The sequence below is a fragment of the Pogoniulus pusillus genome, chromosome 19 (genome assembly GCF_015220805.1).
Source record: "Pogoniulus pusillus isolate bPogPus1 chromosome 19, bPogPus1.pri, whole genome shotgun sequence".
NCBI classification, from domain to species: domain Eukaryota; kingdom Metazoa; phylum Chordata; class Aves; order Piciformes; family Lybiidae; genus Pogoniulus; species Pogoniulus pusillus.
The window spans coordinates 19,011,706-19,033,345 of NC_087282.1; the positions used below are offsets into that span (position 1 = coordinate 19,011,706).

Genomic DNA, 21,640 nt, shown 5'->3' on the forward strand with positions numbered 1-21,640 from the left:
AAAACTGGGCTTACTGTGTGAGAAGGTGTTTGGCCTGGAGGAACAAAGTGAGTCCTGAAAGGAGGTGGCAGAGGACTCTCCACCAGCTCTGCCAGCAGCAGTCCCTACACCCCTAGAAACCCCATGTTCAGGCCCAGAGTGCTCAGAAGTGGAGGTCCAGCCTCTCTCAGGACAAGATCAAGGTCTGTCAAGTTAATTTCTTTACAGTATCAGAAAGGCTTTTTCTTGCTGGGACCACTGACCTGAGTGCTTCCAGCTGATGCCAGCCGCAGGGCTGTCTTCTCTGCCTGTCCCCCTGGCACCGATGGCCGTGTGGGTGTGCTGGTGTCCGTGTGTCGCATGGATGAGGTGGCTGGAAAAGACAGTTTACTGTGATAGGGTAGACCTGTGCCTGGGTAGCCTGGCTAACCCTGAACTCCACGTGTGGATTAGCAGTAACCCAAATGCTGCAAAACTGGGTGCCCAAACTGCCCCTCCAAGGCCCCTCTGGGGGGGGTTCCAGCTGAAGCTAACATCCTATTTTATCCTTCCCTCCAAGGGTGTCTGTAGGTGAACTTTCCCACTCTCCCCAGCAGGTATTTCAAGAGAAGTTCCACGCTGGCTCCTGCCCATGCGTACTGTGGGTGCCTTGCTACTGACCCCAGGACAAGGAGGGACCGTCCTGGTAGCTGGAATGAAGCACCAGGAAAGCCAGCAGCCTGCTGCACACCTGCAGGGATTTATCATCAGGGACCAAACCACCTCATAGTAAAAGTTTTACCAGTAAGGTTGAGGGCTGAATGAAATTACTTCAGCTTAGCGAGTCACCTCCTGTGCCCTGAGTTACCGCAAACCACCACAACCCTCAGCTGGTGGCAAACAGGGAAAGCTGCTCTGATGCTGGCAGTAGGCTAGGAGTGAGAAGGCAGCAGGCAAGGACAGATCTGCTGCTGTGCTACAGCAGAGTACGCCGCTCCTCTCCAGCCCTGACTCGGTCACTCCCAGCTGAACACCACCCATAGCGTGGAGGCTGCTCTGCCCGCCCAGCCCACTCCGTGTCCCCCCTGGCACCTACACGCAGAGTCGGAGAGCGCCGTGTGCGAGGAGCGCCGGGAGCTGTGGGATGACAGCGACACTCCCTCCCGGCTGGCGTCCTGGCTGCTGCCGCACTGCCCCACGTCCAGGTAGCTGCTGTGGCTCTGCAGAGAGAAGCACAAGCGGTGAGGTGGTCGGCAGGAGAGGATGGTGCTGGAGGGGACCTCCACCTCCCTGCCTACTTGTTCTCAGGGAAGAAGACCAGGTGCAGCAGGGACAGCACTGCAGCACCACACCTCCAAACGCTGCTGCAGTACTTGCTCAGCCCCTCAGTGTTCACCTTAAAGCCTTCAGGTGTCTCCGTGCAGACAAGACACTCAGGATCACACCCCAGGCACCCTGGCTTTGGGGTGATGCCACACATTTCACGTTCTGGGATCTATCTGATGGCAGCAAGTGGCAGTGGGAAATGCACCATGCATTTGGGCAAACGCTGTGGGGATTGCTGCTTCTGCCCTGCATCCTGGTGTGCCACCTCCCTGCTCTCCTGCCCACGGAGCTGTGTGCCAGCAGAAATACACCTCCTTCTTCTCCAGGAATGCACACTCCATTTGCCTTAGTACGCTGGGGAGTGGTGGCAGAGGTAATGAATAGAGGTGGTGTTGGGCTGAAACGAAGAGAGGTGGCTGGGAAGGGGCATGAGCTGTGGCATGGGGACATCAACTGCACCCCTTTGAGAACCTACAACCAACAGCTTCTGTGGGGGACAGGTACCAGACAATGTTGAGATGTGCAGCCCTGCTTGCTGCTCCCTGGGGGAGTCTCTCCCAGAGGGGAAGAGCCTACTGAATACTAATGACCTTGAAGCTGTCACACCAAAATGACAGATGCCACCTGGCAGATGATTTAACAGCCAGTGACTGTTGGTTAACAGGAGATGGTTTCACCTGCAGAATGTGGGTGACCACAATGGCCATGCCACCAGCAACCTCGCATCTCCCAGGCAGCTTCTCACACCCCCCCCAGAAAATCAAGCAATGGGAGTGATTGCTCTGCCTCTCCTTCACCTGCCTTACACCAACAAGTCTGTAGAAAAAATATCTTAGCTATCACGTGGAAAGGGGAAAAGGAGAGTGCCGTGGTGACAGAGAAGCAGCTGACTGCAAGATGGTCCTTGCTCAAGTGCAAATCATTTCTGGGACAGCTTCCTCCATACATCCCATAAACGGCTTCTATACAGTAATGTCTGAAGAGCACTGAGGCTAATGGATCGGTAATTACACAGCAGTCCACTTGAAATTATTTTGATTACTGAGAAGAAGAATTGAAAAGTAATTCAAATGCTCCTGTTAACTGGATAGATGCATTGGGATCCAAGCCATGGAAGTTACTGCTCTGGCTACAGTTCTACACTTCATGAGATCCTGGCCAGTGGCGCAAACAGAGCTGCAGTCGCAATCAATGTTTTCCCATCACTTCCAGCCTTTGAGTAGCAGTGGTGAGCTGGCATTAACAAAACAGCTGCCATGTGGTACTGCCCTGTGCTCAGATCCTCTGTGACTCACTAACAGTGACAGGTACAGCAGCCTAGCCTCCAGCTCTTTCAGCTCTTAAAATGAGGTGGCTTAACCTGTTGCTTGAGCACTGGTGTCAGAAAGATAATGAACAGCAGAACAGCAGCAATGCAACTGCTGAATTTGCAGTTCTGTGCGAGGACCAAGATGGGCAGTTTGGAGTCACAAAGTAGAAAACTTCTCAGGGTCTGCTTAAGTCACAACCCAGCTGAAAGCATGGAAGGAGATGGGAATAGAGGAGAAGGAGAAGAAAGAATGAATATTTTCCTAAGATTAGTATGAGACTACTGAGTTTGGTTTGAACACCTATCAACTCAGCTGTGAAAAGATATGGTACCTTTATAGAAGAGGATGCCAGTTCAATTGATGACTCCTCAAGGCCAAGATCTCTCCTCCTTTCAGCTCGAACTTCTGCATAACTAAAGGAAAAAAATATTTAAAATCTATTTTTTTAGCATGGATATTGTTTACTGTATGGTAACAATCCTACCATACAGGTCACTGGGGAGTTTTCATGTTGAGCCATAAGCTTTGCAGAGCACACACACACACACTCTCATATATGAGGTGCTCAGAGGAACATCACCACATAGCCTGCCTCCAATCTGTGCACGTGCTGAGTATCCATAGCTCAGAAATAACAGGGCACAGTCCCAGTCCCACTACAGCCATACTGCAGAGCCTGTATGATTAACTGCATTAATCATTGCATGCACAACTGTAGACGCTCCTCTGCAAATTTTGGCCTTGGATGCCCAAAAGCCAAACTAATATAAAGCAAAGTGCACAGGGTTATTGAAAATTAAATAGGTGTCTTTGTCCTCAGCAAGATTTTCCTAATAAAGGGGATTCTCATTTTCTGTAATGAGGCAGAAAAATAATTCTACAGGTAAACTGCCACAGCACATTTACATTCCTTTTTTAACCTGCTGACAACCGAGAATCAGTATTTTGCATGTTGTACAGCAGCTCAGTGAGACCAAAGCCAGTGCCTGGGATGGAGGAGGAGGCCAAGTCCCCTCTTTCTGATGGTGAGCAGAGCACTGTGCAGTGAGCTACATCACAGTAACATCCCTCCCTGGGATGGATGGGATGGGAGCTCTGAGTACAAACCAACAGCTGCCCAGGTGCAATGTGAGGTGCAGGGATCCCCAGCAATGTGCTTCTAAAAGATATATTTGCTTTCCTTACTATTTTTTTCTCTTAAATGATAAAATATTTACAGTAAACAATGCCACACAATTCACTATTGTGATGGAATGGAGAGGAGGTTTTAAAGGCTCTCAGAATTTAGGGTACCGCAGAAACAAGTTCATGCACAATAAATTCAGAGCTCAAAGTGAAGATTAATTCCCTGGAGGATGGTAGAAGCAAAACAGCTCAGAAGCAATCTCTCAAACATTTGCTTGACATGTAGCTTGCATCAGCACACAGGGCTCTGATCACATGCCTCTGGATGGTGGTGTCAGGTGTTATCAGTCTGTGCTTCAGAACACAGAGAAGAACCCAAATTTACTCGTGTTTGCCCTTCCAGATGTTTGACAAGAAAAAGGGGGACTAGAAAAGAATTCACAGATTGATTCCTGACAGGACAGGAAGACGCAGAGAGCAATATGTTTACTCAAGTTATTAGAGCAAGCCAGCGTGTCACTAATTCTTCAGGCCTTTCAGAAAATATATTCTCACTCTTAACACAATCTCATTTGAGATGACAGAGGTAATCAAGCAGATTCTCCTCCAGACGGTGTGTATTACAGAGCATCCCACACACGCTGCCTTCCAGCCTGCAACTTCCCACTAGAGGGGGATCCTGGGCTGCATTTCAGGTGAGGAATAAGGCAGGAGGGCAGCAGCTAACTTCAGCTCAGAAACACGTAAAGCCTTCATCAAAAAGTTTGTAGCTGTGTGATCCCATTCACGCCATAAAGCCATCTGATTCTTAGCAGCTTACTTTCTTCCCATGGCCATGTCACCACGAGGGATGAAAGGGGAATGTAACACACTGATAGATTTGGCCAACAGTGGCTTCCAGGTTTCTGTCATCGTGGCCAAAAAGCTCAGAGAGCAATGAAGACACATTATGCTTTTCCCCGTGTCCCCGTGTCATAATAGCTTTATAGAGCTGCATGTCATCTTACTGTGTCAATATGCACAGCAATTATTTGGCTACCATGGAACAGAACCAGAGAAAATCATGGATAAGCACATGGGACATACGCTTAGGGCTTGCTCCTACCTAACTACCAGGTGAGTGCAAACGATGAACTCTGGCTTGGAATTCCACTGGTGGTAGGTGATGTAGTAGTGTGTCTGCAGCCAGATCCACTGCTGGCCTTTGGTCAGGAACCGATAGTAACAGGACTTTCCTTTCCCAAACTGCATCACTGATAAACAACAAAAAAGGCAATTTGTAGCAAACAGAAATGTCATGGTTCAAAGGGGAGTACAAAAATCACTCTATCCCATAACCCTCTTCCAGTGCTGCTGCTGCACTGAAATGGCTCTGATGAGACACAACTACATATCATGCTCCTATCTGAGTTCTCTTCTGCTGATGATTTCCAAGGGTCTACTTTGTATTTTAAGATTGCTCTTACAACATTGACAATCAGCATAACTATGTGTCTAAGCTAGAGTCTTATATCTTACTTGTGGGGTCCTCTCAAATAAACATCAATAACATAAATTAAACAGTCATGGCCTTTCACAAGTATGTGGGAATGCATTTCAAAGACTGGGAGCTTGAAGACAGGCCCCTAATAACAGCATAAAACAATAAGATAGTGGAACTCTAGAAGCTCAACTGAGAATTCTGACCTAAATACACCAGACTGGTTTATACTATGAGGACACGTCCAGAAAAATCTCAAGTGATGTAATACAACTGGAAAATAATGACAGGAACTACATTAAATTAACCACATTAATTGTTCCTGGACTGCTAAGAGTACAAAATGACACATGCTCACTTAAAATACCCATAATTAAGGTAAAGTAAAATGCAAACATGGTTTAGGCAAACCCATTTCGCTTCATAGCAGGCAAGATGCCTGCCCAGAGCAGTCAGCCTCATGAACATCAACCACACCAGTCCAAGTAATTCTACTCACCTGCACACCCTTACTTTGTTAGATATCAGAACTAACCTCTTCAGCAATACCATTAACAGTGATGGGCACTTAGCAAAGGTCTCTGGCTAACATGTCATGTCTAGTCCCAGCAAAGATTCCCTGAAGCAATTTCCCTGAGGCACTTTTACAGAACTTTAATTTGTCCCCCTGCACAGTAAGGTAAAAAGATTCTTTCCTTCAAGTGTGTTGAGCAAGTACTCTTTTAATAAGTAAAGGGGGATCTGTGCTCATAGAGATATGGAACAGAAATCTCTAACTAGATTCTCTGCTGAATGATCTGACCCCACTCCCAACATAGCTAACATCTACATCAGACTGCACACACTTGTGGTCAAAAGGACATCTAGTGAAGTAATTCACTTATGTCTGAATGGTTTTTTTAAAGCAAAAAGCACTAAAAAGTAGTGAACTGGAGAGCAATTAAAATATTCCTTTAGTATTTCCATCTACACACTTGCTGCACTTGAGACAACTTCTGTCTAGCCCCTTGCACAGCTTCACTCGTGCTCAGCCAGGCAACCTGCTTCCCTGCTGCACAGACAGGCAATCCAAATGCTGCTTTCAGAAGGCATTTTGGTGAGCTGAGCCTCCCGGGTGACTCTGAAGCCTAGAGGAACATGAAGGCCCCAAAAACTGACAATCAAAGCCCCCAGGGTTTGGGGTTGACCCTCACAAACTGGGGGGGCAGAGGGTGTAAAGGTCTGACTTCACTCTCAAACAGTCTGGTAACTGCCAATCTGGGAGACCTGCACAAAGAGCTCCTGATCTGAATGAATCTTGCAGGGGTTCAGCCTCCCAGGTAAGTGTCAGCTCCCTGTCACTCCCTCATGCCCCAGATAAAGATGCTCTTTGTGGTGACAGAAAACGTTTTGCATGAGTGACAAAGGAGATCAAAGACAGGCACACTGCAGAGGGAGAGAACTTACAGTGTTCATGGCACCTAGCAAGAAGCTCCAGGTCATCTGCATGGTAGTAATCATACCCTGACGTTCCTAGAACCTCAAAAGGTAAATATCCTATAATAGGTGGAGCCCTAGAAGGGAAGCAAAAGGCACAGAGTGAGCACAAAACCTGACACTTTGACATCCTGGCAGATAGGCTGCAATACAAGCAACTGAACCAGCTCATCTATTCCCTTGGCAGGGAAATCAGGAGTACATTTTCACGCACACAATGACGTAGTTTCACATGTAAGCAATGAAAAAATAAAAGGGCAGTGAGGGAGAGGTAAAAGTTGAGCAAATGAAAACGTCTGTGTTTACTCTTTCATAGCCTATTCATTATGTGGGTGTAGAGAAAGGCATCTACGTATGCAGGTGACTCAATTCATTAAGCACGCTTGTGAGACACACAGCTTGAGAAATGCTATGGCTGTCGGTGTGGATAATAACTTGGAGCTTGAGTAAAATTACCCAGTAGGCTGGATGTAAATGTCATCTGGATAGTGACTGGAGAAGAAAGAGCAAGTGGGAAGTGGCAATGCATGTCAGGACCAGCTTGGGTAGAAGAAAAAGTAACTGTTTCCATGGAAAAGTTTAGGAAATTATAACCAGGAATGAAGTTTCTCTGCTTGTGGCAAAGATAAGAAGAGGTGTGGGGCTGATTTCAAGGACTGTTATTTCTTACAACAGGCAGAGAAGGAATGGATGAAATATTGAGATAGGCACAGTGCAGTGACCAACCTGATTATTCTGCCATCAGTACTAGACCTTCTTTTTTCTAGGCAAAGCCTGGATTTTTGTTTTTGTTTTTGTTTTTTTAAATAGGTGACCTAACAACACTGAGTTTGCACTTGGACTTCCCTGGAGCCTGATAGCCTACGATTATGGAAAGCACTGCAACAGGAGGATAAATCTACCATTTTTGCTTCTGCTCCCTGTCTCAGCATGCCACCTCCTCTCTCTCAGTGCTCCAGTGCACTCCTGCTTGCACCAACTCTAGAACTGCACTTACTTGCTGAGGCAGGACTTGTGCTAAATTGGCTCCACTTACTTGTTTTGGCTGCTGGATGTGCTGACAGCATGAGGCTCATATGCCATGTTGAGCATATTCCTCAGGAATTAGGTGGTTAGTGTGTTAGTGAAATGGTTAAGGATTCAAAACCAGGGCAGACTGAAGGTATCACCGTTTATCAAACATGCCTCTCCTGTATCCTTCTGTTGGTGTGTGAAGTGACTCTCTTAAGGAAGCTGAATGCCATGAAGTGGCCAAGAATATAAGCAAATAATTATTTTAAGTGAAATACATTTGGGGTTGGATAGATCAGTCCTGAGCTTTTTCAGGTATCAACGTGGGAAGTTCTCCTGTCTTGGCTGAGTGACATAAATCCACATTTGTACTCGGGACAACACAATGGGAACAGATGATTCAACTAAAGAGAGCCCAGACATGTCTACAACCTCCTTCTTCCCCACAGCTGTGGGCAGACTGGCACTAAGTGGGAAACAAGAGAGAAGGAAGGAGTCATGGAGCTGTTCAACAGCAGCCCCAGGAGGGTCAGGGTCTGAGCAGGAGCTCTCAGATTCCAGCAGGAGCTGGCTGGAAGAGGCAGCCCTCCACACTCTGTTGGCCAATCTCTTGAAACAGAACACGCTTGGTACACAGTGGTCTCCACCACAATACAGCTTCATTTATTCAAATAACCTTTCAGAGAGCACTGTGTTCCTTTTCCTCATGTGACCCAGATTTCTGCTAATGATGATAATATGTGTATTATTGAAGTGTCCTTCCTTGCTGTTTCTTTGGAAGAACGTGCCAGTATCTCTCCTATCTTTAATGACACGCTCATATTCAAGACAATAGTGTCTTTCAGATGCACATCAGATAAACATTTAAGCTGATCAGGAAAGCATTATGCTTTCCTGACTTTTATCAGAACACTTTAAATCAGAAAGCAACCACAAAATGCTCCTCATCTGTCATTTGATGAGGAGCTGCCTTGTTTGTAGAACAACTTAGAAGAGACGTCTTAGCCCAAGTTTTAGCCTTGAGGGCTGCAAGTCGCTGTGCAAATGGAAACGCAGTCTGCAGAGAGCCTTTCCAGTGCAGCCTTTTAATAAATGAAGGGGAAATAAGGAGGTGATCACAGTGCAGAAGGGTGATAAATCATCAGCAAAGTCGACAGGTTTATTTCCTCTACACACACTTGCATGTAGACCCAGAACACAGACTTCTCCTAGTTTTCTAGTGCTTATGGAGATCTGTGGAGTGCATTACCTATCTTTACTCCAATTGATGTTGTCGTCATGACAGCAAAGGTCCTGATATCAACTCGTGCTGGCTACTCTCTGCCCCCACCTCAGTGTCAGGCATCAGGAGCTGACGCAAACACACAGGAAACAGCCAAACACCAACACCACTTCACAGTGTCCTGCAGACTCTCCTGGGGAGAGGCTTGAATCTGTGGTTAGATGAGACAGCCCATACGATCGCCTGCTCCTTCTTGGGCTTGGGCTCACTGCACACACCCAGGGCTGTCACAAACTCTGTCTCAGCATCTGTTATCAGCTTAATTCACTGTCAGAAACACCAGTTTCCTCACCAGGAATATCAGTGGAACCAGAGTGCAGACAGATTCCTCTCTGAGTCACAACACAGATTCATTGAAAGACTCTTCCACAAGTTTCAAAGACCAGATCCCTTCATCAAATAGTGGAGTAAGGGGCTTAGGGCTCTTCTACGAATCTTAATACCTGACTCTGAAAATGTGCATTATTGGGCAGGTCAGTTCAAGTCAAGTCCCTCCAGCAAGCTCTTGACAGCTTCAATAGCAAGCTGACTGTCCAAACCACACAGCACTAACCATAGGGCTGTTTCAAGGTCAGTTCCACCATGCTTCCAGGCATGATGTGCAAGGTACACATCTCACTTACTACATAATGCAAGTTATTATTAATTTATATTTGCTCTCTCTCATTTTTGCTCTAAATGTGCCCATGACACTTAGGGTTTTTTATTCCCAAATATTTTTTCTCTCTACAGCCTTATTTACTGCTTTCTATTTCTAGCATGACTACCTTTGCACAGCTTGCAAAAGGAGGGATAATAGAAAGGGTAGGATTTTGCACTGTGCTTATGCATACATGCCAAATACAGAGAAGTAAAAGAGTGAACAAAAACCTTCATCTTCTGCTGAAGAAAATGAATCCCACATTAATCAGCTTAATTGCCAAGCTGAATCCTAGCCTGCTGTATGGCACTGCCAGAGACAATTTTGCAATTAAATCATCTAATCCACTGATTTTTCTTTTATTTTTGTAAATGCCACCACTTCTCAAGGTGAAAAGCAAAAGTTTATTGACGTAGCACAAGATTTAGAAGGATTCCTAGAAGCTGTGGTTGGAATACAGAGGAGATAAACCAGCACAGGGAACAGGACCCACACTGCTCAGTTTCAATGACTTAATATCACAGCAAAGTTAGACATGTTTATAGACATTTTCCTACCATTTAATACATTTTCTTACCTGTTTAAAAGTTGGAAAAGAGCAAAGCATTTAAGGATGCTTAATAAGAACATTCAGAGTATTGTTACTTACTCAGTTGCATTTAATTAGAACTATTCTACCTCAAGCAATGCTATATAAAGCTTTCTATTTTTAAAGCACAGCTTGTTATTCTTCAGTCACTAAACCCAAAACTCTTACCTGTGGTCCAAGAATAAAAACTTCCATTCCAAACTATGCCTTGATGTAAATTCTTCACATGGCTCTTCAACATTGCAGAGCTCCTGCAAAATAGTTGCCACATTCAGACATTTAATTCTATGAAATGATAGAAGCAGCCCTCTGTCAAGAGCAAGGATGTATATTCTTGGCATAACAAACACTAGCAAACCACAGTGCCTTTAAAGCACTACTTATTTTCCCCCAAGGAAACCTTGTTTCATAGCTGCATAAACTGATGAAAAGTATCTGAATAATTTATCCTGGGTTGAATTTCAGAGCTAGGATAAACCATCCAAGGGTCTCCTCTTGCATTCCATAGGCAGAATTTCCTAGCTTTTTGTAAATACTGGTATCTGAATGTGGGTAACAGCACCAGGTCCAGCCTCAGATTGAGCCAGCTTATGCTTTCTGGAGCAAGAAGCACCCACGGTGGTCATCACTGCCATGATGGCGTCGCACCACGGAACTCATACAGGCCAGTCAAAAGAGCCCACGAAACACAGACTTCTTACACAAAGGGGCAATGGGCTGCAACTTTTGAGGTAGTTTAGCTGGTTATTGGTGCTTCTTTGGGCTGACACCTCAGAGACATCCCACCACCAGACCACCTCTTCTCAAAAGCCACTCCTGCTTTGTATCACCTCCTTATTCCCAAATACGTGCTTATGCCATCTCCTGCTCCGAAACGCTATGGTGTCCTCTCTCTGTTACCAACTCCCTCTGCACAACCAACCTGTGCTGTTGGATGTATGTTTTGAGAGGCTGCTGCCAACACTGATGCCCTCCCAGGAGCCCAGCACACGGCTCTGCCGCTGGGCACTGGCCAAGCCCCACCTGAAAGGGCAGACGCAGTCGCCGAGCTCTCACCTTTAAGAACTGCGGTGTGACAAGACGAACAGTTGCTACAAGGCAAATCTGCTCCTCCGTGGCTGACCTGAAAGCTCGTGCAATAGCTGACTCAAAGCCATTACAGGAGGGTGTAGGCACTAGACAGAACCAGACAATTTATTTAAGAAGAAGAGGAAGGAGAGCTTTCTTTTCATGTTAAGACAGGTACAATGACTGATGAAACCCAAGCAACAAACTCCTCCTCCCCACAAGGCAATGCCACACTGGTGTTATTTAAAGTGTGACCCTTTTGGCTCTGAGTTACACAGTTGTAACCACCTACCCCTGGCTTGCAGGGGAAGCTTTGTAAACAGAGCTCTGAGCAGCTCACTGTGCAGCTACAGTCTCCTTGTCAGCCTTCCCAAGCTCAACACTTGCAAGATTCAAGATTTTACAGGCTGCTCAAATTATTTCATCTTTCAAATGTCATCTAATTGTCACATTTTACTGGTTACTTGGATAAGTAGGCTGCTTTACAATTGGCAGCAGGTGCAAGGGAGGTAGAATCAGTCTGCTGTCACTTCTTCAAACACAGCATGCAGAAGAGTGCTCTTTCCTGACCAACAGACTCCCCACCACTTTTGTATGAAAAAGACCTCCAACATATCCAGAGCTCAGGGGTGACCTCATTGCTGCCTACAGCTACCTGAAGGGAGGATGTAGCCAGGTGGGGGGTGGCCTCTTCTCCCAGGCAACCAGCAACAGAACAAGGGGACACAGTCTCAAGTTGTGCCGGGGTAGGTATAGGCTGGATGTTAGGAGGAAGTTCTTCCCAGAGAGAGTGATTGGCATTGGAATGGGCTGCCCAGGGAGGTGGTGGAGGCACCGTCCCTGGGGGTCTTCAAGAAAAGACTGGATGAGGCACTCGGTGCCATGGTCTGGTTGACTCGATAGGGCTGGGGGATAGGTTGGATTGGATGATCTTGGAGGTCTCTTCCAACCTGGTTGATTCTATGATTCTATGATTCTCAGTTCATCTCTGCCTATTATGGGGCATTTTCAGCTGCAACAAGGTCTTTAGGAGAACAACAGACAATTTACAGGACAGAGGTAAAGTTAGACTGGAGCCATAACTTACCATGAGTAAAATACTTAAAATCCACTACGAATTTCACATACTCATACATCAGGGGTTCATTTGGATCTAAGCTGCCTCTTGCTAAATGGCAGCAAAATTCTATTTGTTTTTCTGCTGAAATGAGAGAAATAGAAGGTGGCATAGACAGTGTTACCACAAGTCTGTACTTAAACACACACCATATACTCATCTAGCTGCTGATACCACCCTGCTGCAATGCTCTTGATACCCCTAAGTAAAAATAGTACTACTAGGAGCAACGAGCAATTGCTTCTGCTTAAGAAGATCACTTGTTCCTTCTCCCATGCCTTTGCAGCCACCCCACTATGCTGGCTCTGCAGCCCTGGCATACTGATCAGCAGTATTTTCCTCTGGCTTTGACCATGCACAACTTCCTGCAAAACTGTGAAGTGATTTTGCAGCACTTCACTCTGGTACTGCTCAGTAGGATCCAGATCCAGAAGGCACTGAAGCCACCTAAGCCTTTCCATTAACTGTGGAGGGCACTGTGCCACTCTTACCCAATTTTCTGCCTAGAGTCTGGACTCCATGAATTAGACCATGAGGTCTTCAGCTGGAGGGAAACCAGCCCAGAGTAGAACACAAGGGCTGCCCATTTCCCGATGATGCCCATGGGCAGCAGCATGAGGAAGAAAGCACTGCTTGGCCATGGCAAAACCACTGGTAAAGGAGGGTCCCAACACAAGCTTGGTGAAATAAAAATGTTAACAAGATGTTAAAGATGGCTAGGAACAGTTTCTGCAGTATGGGAACATCTTGGGAGTGGGATAGCAGCCAGTGGTAAAGATCTGTTCAAGTAGGAAGGCTATTGCTTAAATTGCATGTAGGGTTCCTTAGGTGTTCTGAGACATGCAAGATTCCTAAGGAACAAACACTCTGACAAAACCCTTTGGGACTTCTCCTACCCTTCCCCTAAGTCACTCACTCCTCTCACTGGCTCAGTCCAGCATCCTGCCTTGGGAAAAATTAATTTAAGATTAATTAATGAAGGCAACTTCACTGCCCTAGAGCAGGCAGCAAAACAGAGACTGTCTAAATCAAAGACCAAGTCCTGGGAGCATGTATGAACATCAGATGATGTGTCAAATTGAAAGCTAGAAGTACTAAGTGCAGCATACAGAAGTGGAAGGCAGGAGAATAAAAAAGCTGGAGAGCTCTGTGGAGGCTCCCCAGGGGCTGTTTGCCTTTGGCAAATTTCCCTGAGTGACAGAGAAGAGCAGAGCTTACCGTTCAGAAAATCAGCTGCAACAGGATCTGTCATGAGCATATGTGGAGAAAGGAGCTTGTACACTTCGCTCTGCTCCCGCTCAGGCAGAAAGTTTAATATATTTTGGTCCACCAAATCTGACTGATACAAAAGAATGCTTTGTCATGTTCAGCAGTACAGCCTGACACAACCACACACCTCTTCATCCCACAGCAGAGCACAGAGGCTGCCCCTCTACTGCAGATGCTTAGGACAAGGAAGCCCAATCTATCTGCAGATGGATCGAGGACAGAATGTAACCCTTAGGTTATTTCACCTTGGGGTTATCATCTATATTTAAAAGGCATCCCAGAGGCTGCCCTTCAGTTCAGTCAGATGCAAGCTGGAGAAGAGCCTCTGGTACCACAGGAATACAACATGATGAGAAATATTATGCTATAATTAAAATTGGAAACATTTCCCTTTGGAAACACGAGACAGAAGTGGAGATTTGCTCCCCACACACTGCGTTTGCCTTCTAAGCTCAATACCTGATAAAAACCCCATCAGCTTGACCTGCAAGTGTTTCAGTGCCAATAAACCCACACGTCCTGACCAAAGGGGTTCTACCAAAACATCAGCACCTATTTTGTTTCTTTGCACACCAGGAGGCTCAGTTAGGCTGTGTGGTAAAATCTGCCCTCATATAGCACCATTGGTGCCTCACCAGATAGAAATTAAAAAATGCTTTAGAGGGGACCAGCAGAAATTTCTGCACCCAGCAACTAACTGGTTTCTGGAAGTTCTCCCAGAAAACCTTGGGACCATATACTTGTTGCTGAAAGAGCATGGGCCCAAGGTAGAAAAGCTCAGTGTTATTATAAGAGCATAGGTTACAAGAGTGATATGGATGTGCTGGAGCATGATCAGAGGGCTCCAGCTCCTCTCCTATGAGGAGAGACTGAGGGAATTGGAGCTGTTCAGTCTGGAGAGGAGAAGGCTCCCAGGTGACTTTATTGTGGCCTTTCAGTATCTTAAGGGGGCCTACAAGAAAGCTGGGGAGAGACATTTTAGGATGTCAGGTAGTGACAGGACTAGGGGGGATGGAACAAAGCTAGAAATGGGTAGATTCAGGCTGGATGTTAGGAGGAAGTTCTTCAGCATGAGGGTAATGAGACCTGGGAATGGTTTGCCCAGGTAGTTGGTCAAGGCCCCATCCCTGGAGGTGTTTAAGGCCAGGCTGGATGAGGCTTTAGACAGCCTGATCTAGTGTGAGGTGTCCCTGCCCATGGCAGGGGGGTTGAAACTAGATGATTCTTGTGGTCCCTTCCAACTCTGACTGACTCTATGATTCCATGATAGATTCAGTCCTGAAATACTCTTTACATTATCTGCAAAGAGCTCCAGCATGCACAGATTTTACAAGCAGGAGATTTTTTGTGTACCTGGTGGGATCACCCAGACCATCCTTCAGATGTTCAGACAAGTGCTGATCTGTTAGTGCAGTGATTGTGCACAGGGTGTTTTTTCAGCTAACCTGTAGACCCTGAGAGACAATCTGTTATTCACAGGATCTTCACAAACTCCTTAAGAGTTTATTGGTTTATTCTCCACCTACAATCAGTTCCCTTTCTGACTGGGCAAAACCCATCCCCAGTCCTGCACTGATGGGGAAGTGTTAAGGCAGGGGAATGATTCTTCAGCATGTTGTGAGGTCAGAACTTACCGGTAAGTGTCCAAGCAGAGATGAAACACTATCAGATACATAAATAATAATCCCATCAGTGGTAAGAGCAATGAGAAAGCCATCTAGTGCCTAATGATAAAAAGCAGGCAAAGAACAAAAAAAGGAAAAAAAAAAAAGAAAGAATTTAAAAGAATTATGTAAGGCAACAACTTAAAATATGATAGCCTCATGTATTCCTTGTTCATGCTTCTCACAGCCTAAAACTAACATAAATCAATTATGGAAGTGATAGTTCAATGAGGAAAAATAAGAAATGACACATGCTGTCTAATTCAACAGTCTTCTTGGATTCTTACTTGCTCATTAATATCAAATTGACTTGTATTTTTCACCCAGGGAGTATTTACTCAACATGAAGCAAGACAGTGGTGGTTAGAATTTCTACACCTACACAAATCCTAGTGACTTCATTCGCTTCGTTATGTGTTCCGAATTGCACAACAGTTAACCAGTCTGGTGCGTAAGATGTTAGATATCATCGCGGCAAACCCAGCACTGTGGATGGATGGATGGATGGATGGTGGGGACAGATGAATGGATGGATGGCTAAGCTGAGACAGGAAAAATACACAGTGCTGTGGTTCTAGCAATTTATGGACACTATAGGCAGGATCTAAAGACTTGTTTATTTTGTTTAAAGCACTCATTTGTTAGGCTAGTGACACAATACATTTAAACTTTATTTCCCCTTCCCTATTCACAACAGTTTCTGTCCCTTTCGAGACTGCATGTGCCTTCCTCTTTGGGTGTTCTCCCTACTCTTGCTGCATGTGCCTTCCTCTTTGGGTATTCTCCCTACTCTTGCTGCATGTGCCTTCCTCTTTGGGTGTTCTCCCTACTCTTGCTGCATGTGCCTTCCTCTTTGGGTGTTCTCCCTACTCTTGCTGCATGTGCCTTCCTCTTTGGGTATTCTCCCTACTCTCGCTGCATGTGCCTTCCTCTTTGGGTATTCTCCCTACTCTCGCTGCATGTGCCTTCCTCTTTGGGTGTTCTCCCTACTCTTGCTGCATGTGCCTTCCTCTTTGGGTGTTCTCCCTACTCTTGCTGCATGTGCCCTCCTCTTTGTGTGTCCTCCCTACTCTTGCTGCATGTGCCTTCCTCTTTGGGTGTTCTCCCTACTCTTGCTGCATGTGCCTTCCTCTTTGGGTGTTCTCCCTACTCTTGCTGCATGTGCCTTCCTCTTTGGGTGTTCTCCCTACTCCTGCTGCATGTGCCTTCTTCTTTGGGTGTTCTCCCTACTCTTGCTGCATGTGCCTTCCTCTTTGGGTGTTCTCCCTACTCTTGCTGCATGTGCCTTCCTCTTTGGGTGTTCTCCCTACTCTCGCTGCATGTGCCTTCCTCTTTGGGTATTCTCCCTACTCTCGCTGCATGTGCCTTCCTCTTTGGGTGTTCTCCCTACTCTTGCTGCATGTGCCTTCCTCTTTGGGTGTTCTCCCTACTCTTGCTGCATGTGCCTTCCTCTTTGGGTGTTCTCCCTACTCTTGCTGCATGTGCCTTCCTCTTTGGGTGTTCTCCCTACTCTTGCTGCATGTGCCTTCCTCTTTGGGTGTTCTCCCTACTCTTGCTGCATGTGCCTTCCTCTTTGGGTGTTCTCCCTACTGTTCACAACATCTTCCTGTACCACTGACCCAGTGTCTGTCCCTATTACTTTCTAACACCTACCAAGATCTAGGAGGTTTAATCTCTGTCAGCACCATGCACAAAGTCAGTTCTAAAGGTAACTGTTATACTGCTCTGCAGCTTAGCTACAGGGAGCCAAAGATGCAGCATTCACCATCTTCCACATGTCACTATCCTACACTGTCTTTGCTGAAAATAAGCCCTCTCTGGAATAAACCATCTAACAATCTAACTTAGTTCAGCAAGCCAACAGTTATTAAAGGGCTTTCTCTCCCTTGCCACTTCTAAGAGGAGGATTTGTTTTGATTCAGCTGGAACAAACTAGCTTATTTGGTGAGAGAAATTCTCAGAAAGAATGAACAGACTTTTCCAGGGAGGTGAGTCATGACATCCTGATGAAAAGGAATAACTAAGACACTGCAGCACCTCCCAGCTCAGCCCAGCATACTCCCTTATTTTGGTGGGGCAAAGTGCAGCAACTGCCTACGCAGGGTAGGAGATGCCCTTGCCAGAGGAGCATGCAGCAGAAACCTGAAGCCACATCCTCAAGAAAAGAAAAATGCAGGCTCCTGGGGTGTTTACAAATCAGCTCTGCATTTCAGAGGTGAAGGTATCAGAGCTGTTCTCCTGGATGCACTTAAAAGCAATCTAAGGAGAAGACAGAGCAGTCACATCACAAGCACAGCACTGCAGCAGCAGCAAAAGCAGCAAAGTAAATGCTGCCTGGCTAATGGGACGTGGGAGGCAAAGAGCTGATCTGCTTTTTTCAGGTCCTTTCAAGTTTTTGCTAAAACTCCTAGCTCTAACAGCTCTTCTAAGAAGGGCAATTCTTTTCCTCTTTCACCAGGCCAAATCTGTCTTCATTCCTACATGAAAAGCTGTTTATCTTTAAGGGGAAGCAATCATATTTTTAATTCTGTGTTTGAAAAGCCTTCAGCACAACACTGTTCTCTCTCAGGTTTGTATTATATGTGCCAGCAGAGTAGAAATCATTAACATTAACTGGAGCCCACAGGTGAAAAGGAACTCTACAGCTCTGATCTACTTCAGTGAACTGATTACTTCTCACTAATCTATGCAGCTTTAATTTCTTCTTACCTCTAACATCAACTGGGTGAACTCCTCGTTGCTAAGAAATGAAGGCTTCCAGTCTTGTCTAATCTCACAGGCTTCTGTCTGTGCTGTGATTTCTTAAAGAGAAAACATAAAAAAGCAACATGACTCATGCTGGTTTGATTTTTTTTTTCATTTTCAAGCAACACTAGATTTCTTTTAAGAGGCTTTCAGAGGAATCATCCTCAGATCATTCTCCACACAAAGTCTTCTTGTAGGCAACAGTCATTTTCCATGCTGTCACGACACAAGCACATTAGAAATCAAGCAAAGGAAGAGGAGACATTTTGATCTGGAGAAATCCTTCAAAAATTAAGGGCAATGGGGTAGTTTCAGAATAGCTGAGCATCACCATGAGGAGAGAGTGTCTGTGACTCTGGGTGTTTCAGGAAGAGTCGTGGGAATGGCCAGGCAGCAGGACAGGCTGTACTCAGCCACCACCTACCGCAGGAAACATGGGGACAGGACACAGAACCTCATTTTCCCTGGCTTTTGGAGTGCATGCTGCTCCTCAGCTCTTTCTCCCTCATGCTCTGTTTGAGAGGGTATAAGACATGGCAGGGGATGCAATGGCCAGAGAGTCACTGCATTATAAAGCATACAGCACCCCATCTTTTCAAGCAGATTTATGTTTAATTGGTCACACTGCATTTAAGACTTGCCCATTTCCTAAGGCAAACTGCTGTGCCTTATTCTGCCCCTCACTTAGGTTCCTGTCCTTCCTAGAGGTTTTAGGTGGTTGGGAAAAAGAGTTTTCATCTTCTGCACAGAAACTGGCTGCAGAGCCAGTGTCTTCCACAGAACCAAGCTAGTGCCTTCCAGTACCTTTCTGTTTCTGTAAGAAGTCGATGGTCCTCTGCAGTATTGTGGACTTGTCCATCTTGAGAGGGTGGCCATGGCCCTGTAGCATCGTGCAAAGCTCTTTAATGAGGACATTGAACTGGTCTCTCCTCTTCTTCTCAGATTTGTTACGTGATGCCCTGGGTGACAGAAATGTAAGTACTGCTCAGTAAAATGAAGCTACAGCTGGATCCAGAGAGAGGCAAATGGTCCTGCCCCAGCAAAACACTTTAAAATACAAGAATCTAAACTCTGCTGGGACTACTCATTTCTTTATAATTAGGCTTGGGTCTAAGTGCCTTGCTGCTGCCTAGATCCTAGCAGCAGGACTGAACTCACTGGGAGCAAGCAACACCTGGAGGTAACAAACACGATTTGCTGCCATTCAAGCAAGACCAAATCCTTACATACACTCCAGAGGCATCCCCTCCTGTTTCAAAAACACTGATAATGAGGTGAAAGCATTTTGGGTGAACTTAATCTGGCATTTTACATGCTCACATTTTGCCCACCTTGTTTTTGTAATTTTTTTGTTTTGCAGTTAGTACACAGACACACAAAGGTCAAAATGTGAAGGATTCCTTATTCCCTGGTTTGTGGTTGCAAAAGTAGCTTATCAAGAGGCAGCAGTGTGCAGAGACAACTCAACTGAAGAATACAGTCAAGCACGTGCCCTTGTATCTGGTTTTGGAAATCTGCTGCCACGATACTGGAAGCTAGAGATGTTAAGAGTCTGGCTGCAAAAACCACAGAGTAGTTTCCAGTTTGCATTAGTACAAATTAAGGATGTTTTATTAGAGTTTTCCCCTCCATTAAATACAATAAAGGAGAAAGCAAATCCAGTCCATTTCTTCCAAAGTGTTATCTGAGATAACCTATTTTCATACAACCCCTTCCAGTAATAACTATGTTCTTTACAAGGGTATTCATGATGATACATGCTTCCTGTGATCTAGCTCAAGCGTGGTATGCAGAGAGTGTTTCTATTCATATTCAGGTTGGCATTTGGAGCCTCTCAGATCCAGCATTTACATTCACAGCCATCTCTGTTTTGGCACTCGTGTATGATGACTGATTAGAACTGAGCCAAGTGCTTCTCTGAAGGGACACTAACTCATACCTGTGCTAAAGCAGGACTGCTCTCTAAGTTTCACAGGGAGCTCTACCCCAGGTGGGCAGCACTGCATGATGCCAATAAAATCACAGGTCAGGAGTCCTGCATCAAGATAATAAACAGCCATGGGATAACATGAGATTCTGAGGGCACAACAACATAATTTAAGGATCACTCAGCTGGTGAACCCATTGCAGAGGTGGTCAAACACACTATAAGAAGTTTCAAAACGGTGACTAATTATTCATGCTGTTTGTGGTCTTGCTGTACACAGCCTGAACACTGCATGGGGGTTTTGCCTCTGATACCCGTGGCCTCAAGTACTTTTCCAAGCATCAGACAACACAGCATTTACAATTCTCCTTGGAGAGAGCTTCCACTCTCAGTGCTCTGTGCATCCCTTCATACCTCTTTGCCCTGTCCTTCTCATCTTCATCCATCAGTTCGTTTACACAACACAGGGTTCTGGAAGGAAAAGACAGAAGTACTTATTGAGACATATTCCCTGGTCCTGTGGACGATGTCAGAATGTGGAGCCTAGAGGTTTGTACTTTATGACCTCCTGAAAGTTTCAATCTTCCCTTTCCCAAACTCTACATTTATGATGTGGTTTCGTGCTTGTTCTGTCAGCTGCTGAGGCTTGAGAAGTGAAACCATCGCTATATGCCCAAACATGCAGCTACAGAAATATGGCTTTAGAGGGAAAGAGCTAAGAGCCAACAGCATCTCTCCCTGCCTTTTGCTCTCCCCTCAGCCACAGGATGGGGAACACTGCCAAGGCATCAGCATCTCCTCTGAGAGCGGATTCAACGTCAATGTCTGTACCAGGGAGCACTTGCATGGTCCTGCTTTGGGAATTCAAACAGGCCACTTGCTGATTTCAAGCACTGTAATACTTTCCCAGTAGAAGGGCATAGGAGGAAGAAGGAAACTTGCTCCCAGCAGACTAGTATTAGGCAACAGCAGAGTACTATAAGTACTCTGTAAGAGTACTTGTAAGAGCGTGTAAGCATGTAAGAGCGTGTAAGCATGTAAGAGATGGTAGGATATACAGGTTCATCCAAAGCATCCTGCAGCCAATGACTACTTCTTGCACTGGTGAACTTCCACCACAGCATCTGAGTAGCATCCTACCACTGGGATTCATACCCAAGACTTCAAGTTATAACTTAATTACCTGGCACGAGCCAGGGAAAAAGAGAGAATCTGACCTGAGTTCCTTGGGCTTTATGTTCCTGCACCAGAACAGTCACTGGGGAACCCTGTAGACTCAGGCAGATGTAGGCCACATCATGTCACTTGGTTCAGCTTTGCTGGGTTTCACCCTCCTCAGACATCCCCAAAGAGGAAATCACATCCATCCCTGGTATCAGAACCAATCTGCCTCCATCTCTAGAGAGCACTTTTACTGGCAAAACCTTCCCACCCTGCCCAGCACCCAAGGGGTATTTTACAGTGGGTACATCCAAATGTCTTTTCCTGCTTTGAGAACGTTCCAAGCTCAAAAAACTTGATGGCTGTAGAAGTAATATGAAATAAATCCACCCACAACTGACAGGAAGTCAAAGATGCTGCTCACAGTAAAAGCTACAAAAATGGATCCTTCCTTTCCTTTCCCAAGGCAAGGATCTTCCTCCCCGCAGATGG

At 45.7% G+C, this 21,640-nt stretch overlaps 1 protein-coding gene across 8 annotated transcripts in view; it reads right to left on the reverse strand.

Annotated features, from left to right (window-relative positions):
* Positions 1-21,640, reverse strand: part of PASD1 (PAS domain containing repressor 1) — a 117,872-nt gene that overhangs the window by 10,023 nt on the left and 86,209 nt on the right. For 6 of the 8 annotated variants that reach the window (XM_064159559.1, XM_064159562.1, XM_064159561.1 and 3 more), the window contains 13 exons: positions 20,402-20,458; positions 18,865-19,019; positions 18,025-18,116; positions 15,286-15,375; positions 13,601-13,721; positions 12,353-12,466; positions 11,254-11,372; positions 10,366-10,448; positions 6,646-6,752; positions 4,825-4,972; positions 2,926-3,007; positions 1,055-1,178; positions 243-352 (listed from right to left, as the gene is read on the reverse strand). In XM_064159559.1, coding sequence (XP_064015629.1) covers positions 243-352; positions 1,055-1,178; positions 2,926-3,007; positions 4,825-4,972; positions 6,646-6,752; positions 10,366-10,448; positions 11,254-11,372; positions 12,353-12,466; positions 13,601-13,721; positions 15,286-15,375; positions 18,025-18,116; positions 18,865-19,019; positions 20,402-20,433 — 1,377 coding nt within the window. In that variant the 5' untranslated portion in view covers positions 20,434-20,458. Of the gene's footprint in view, positions 1-242; positions 353-1,054; positions 1,179-2,925; positions 3,008-4,824; positions 4,973-6,645; positions 6,753-10,365; positions 10,449-11,253; positions 11,373-12,352; positions 12,467-13,600; positions 13,722-15,285; positions 15,376-18,024; positions 18,117-18,864; positions 19,020-20,401; positions 20,459-21,640 lie in introns of those variants that run through there. The other 2 variants (XM_064159563.1, XM_064159565.1) reach the window with 2 other exon arrangements.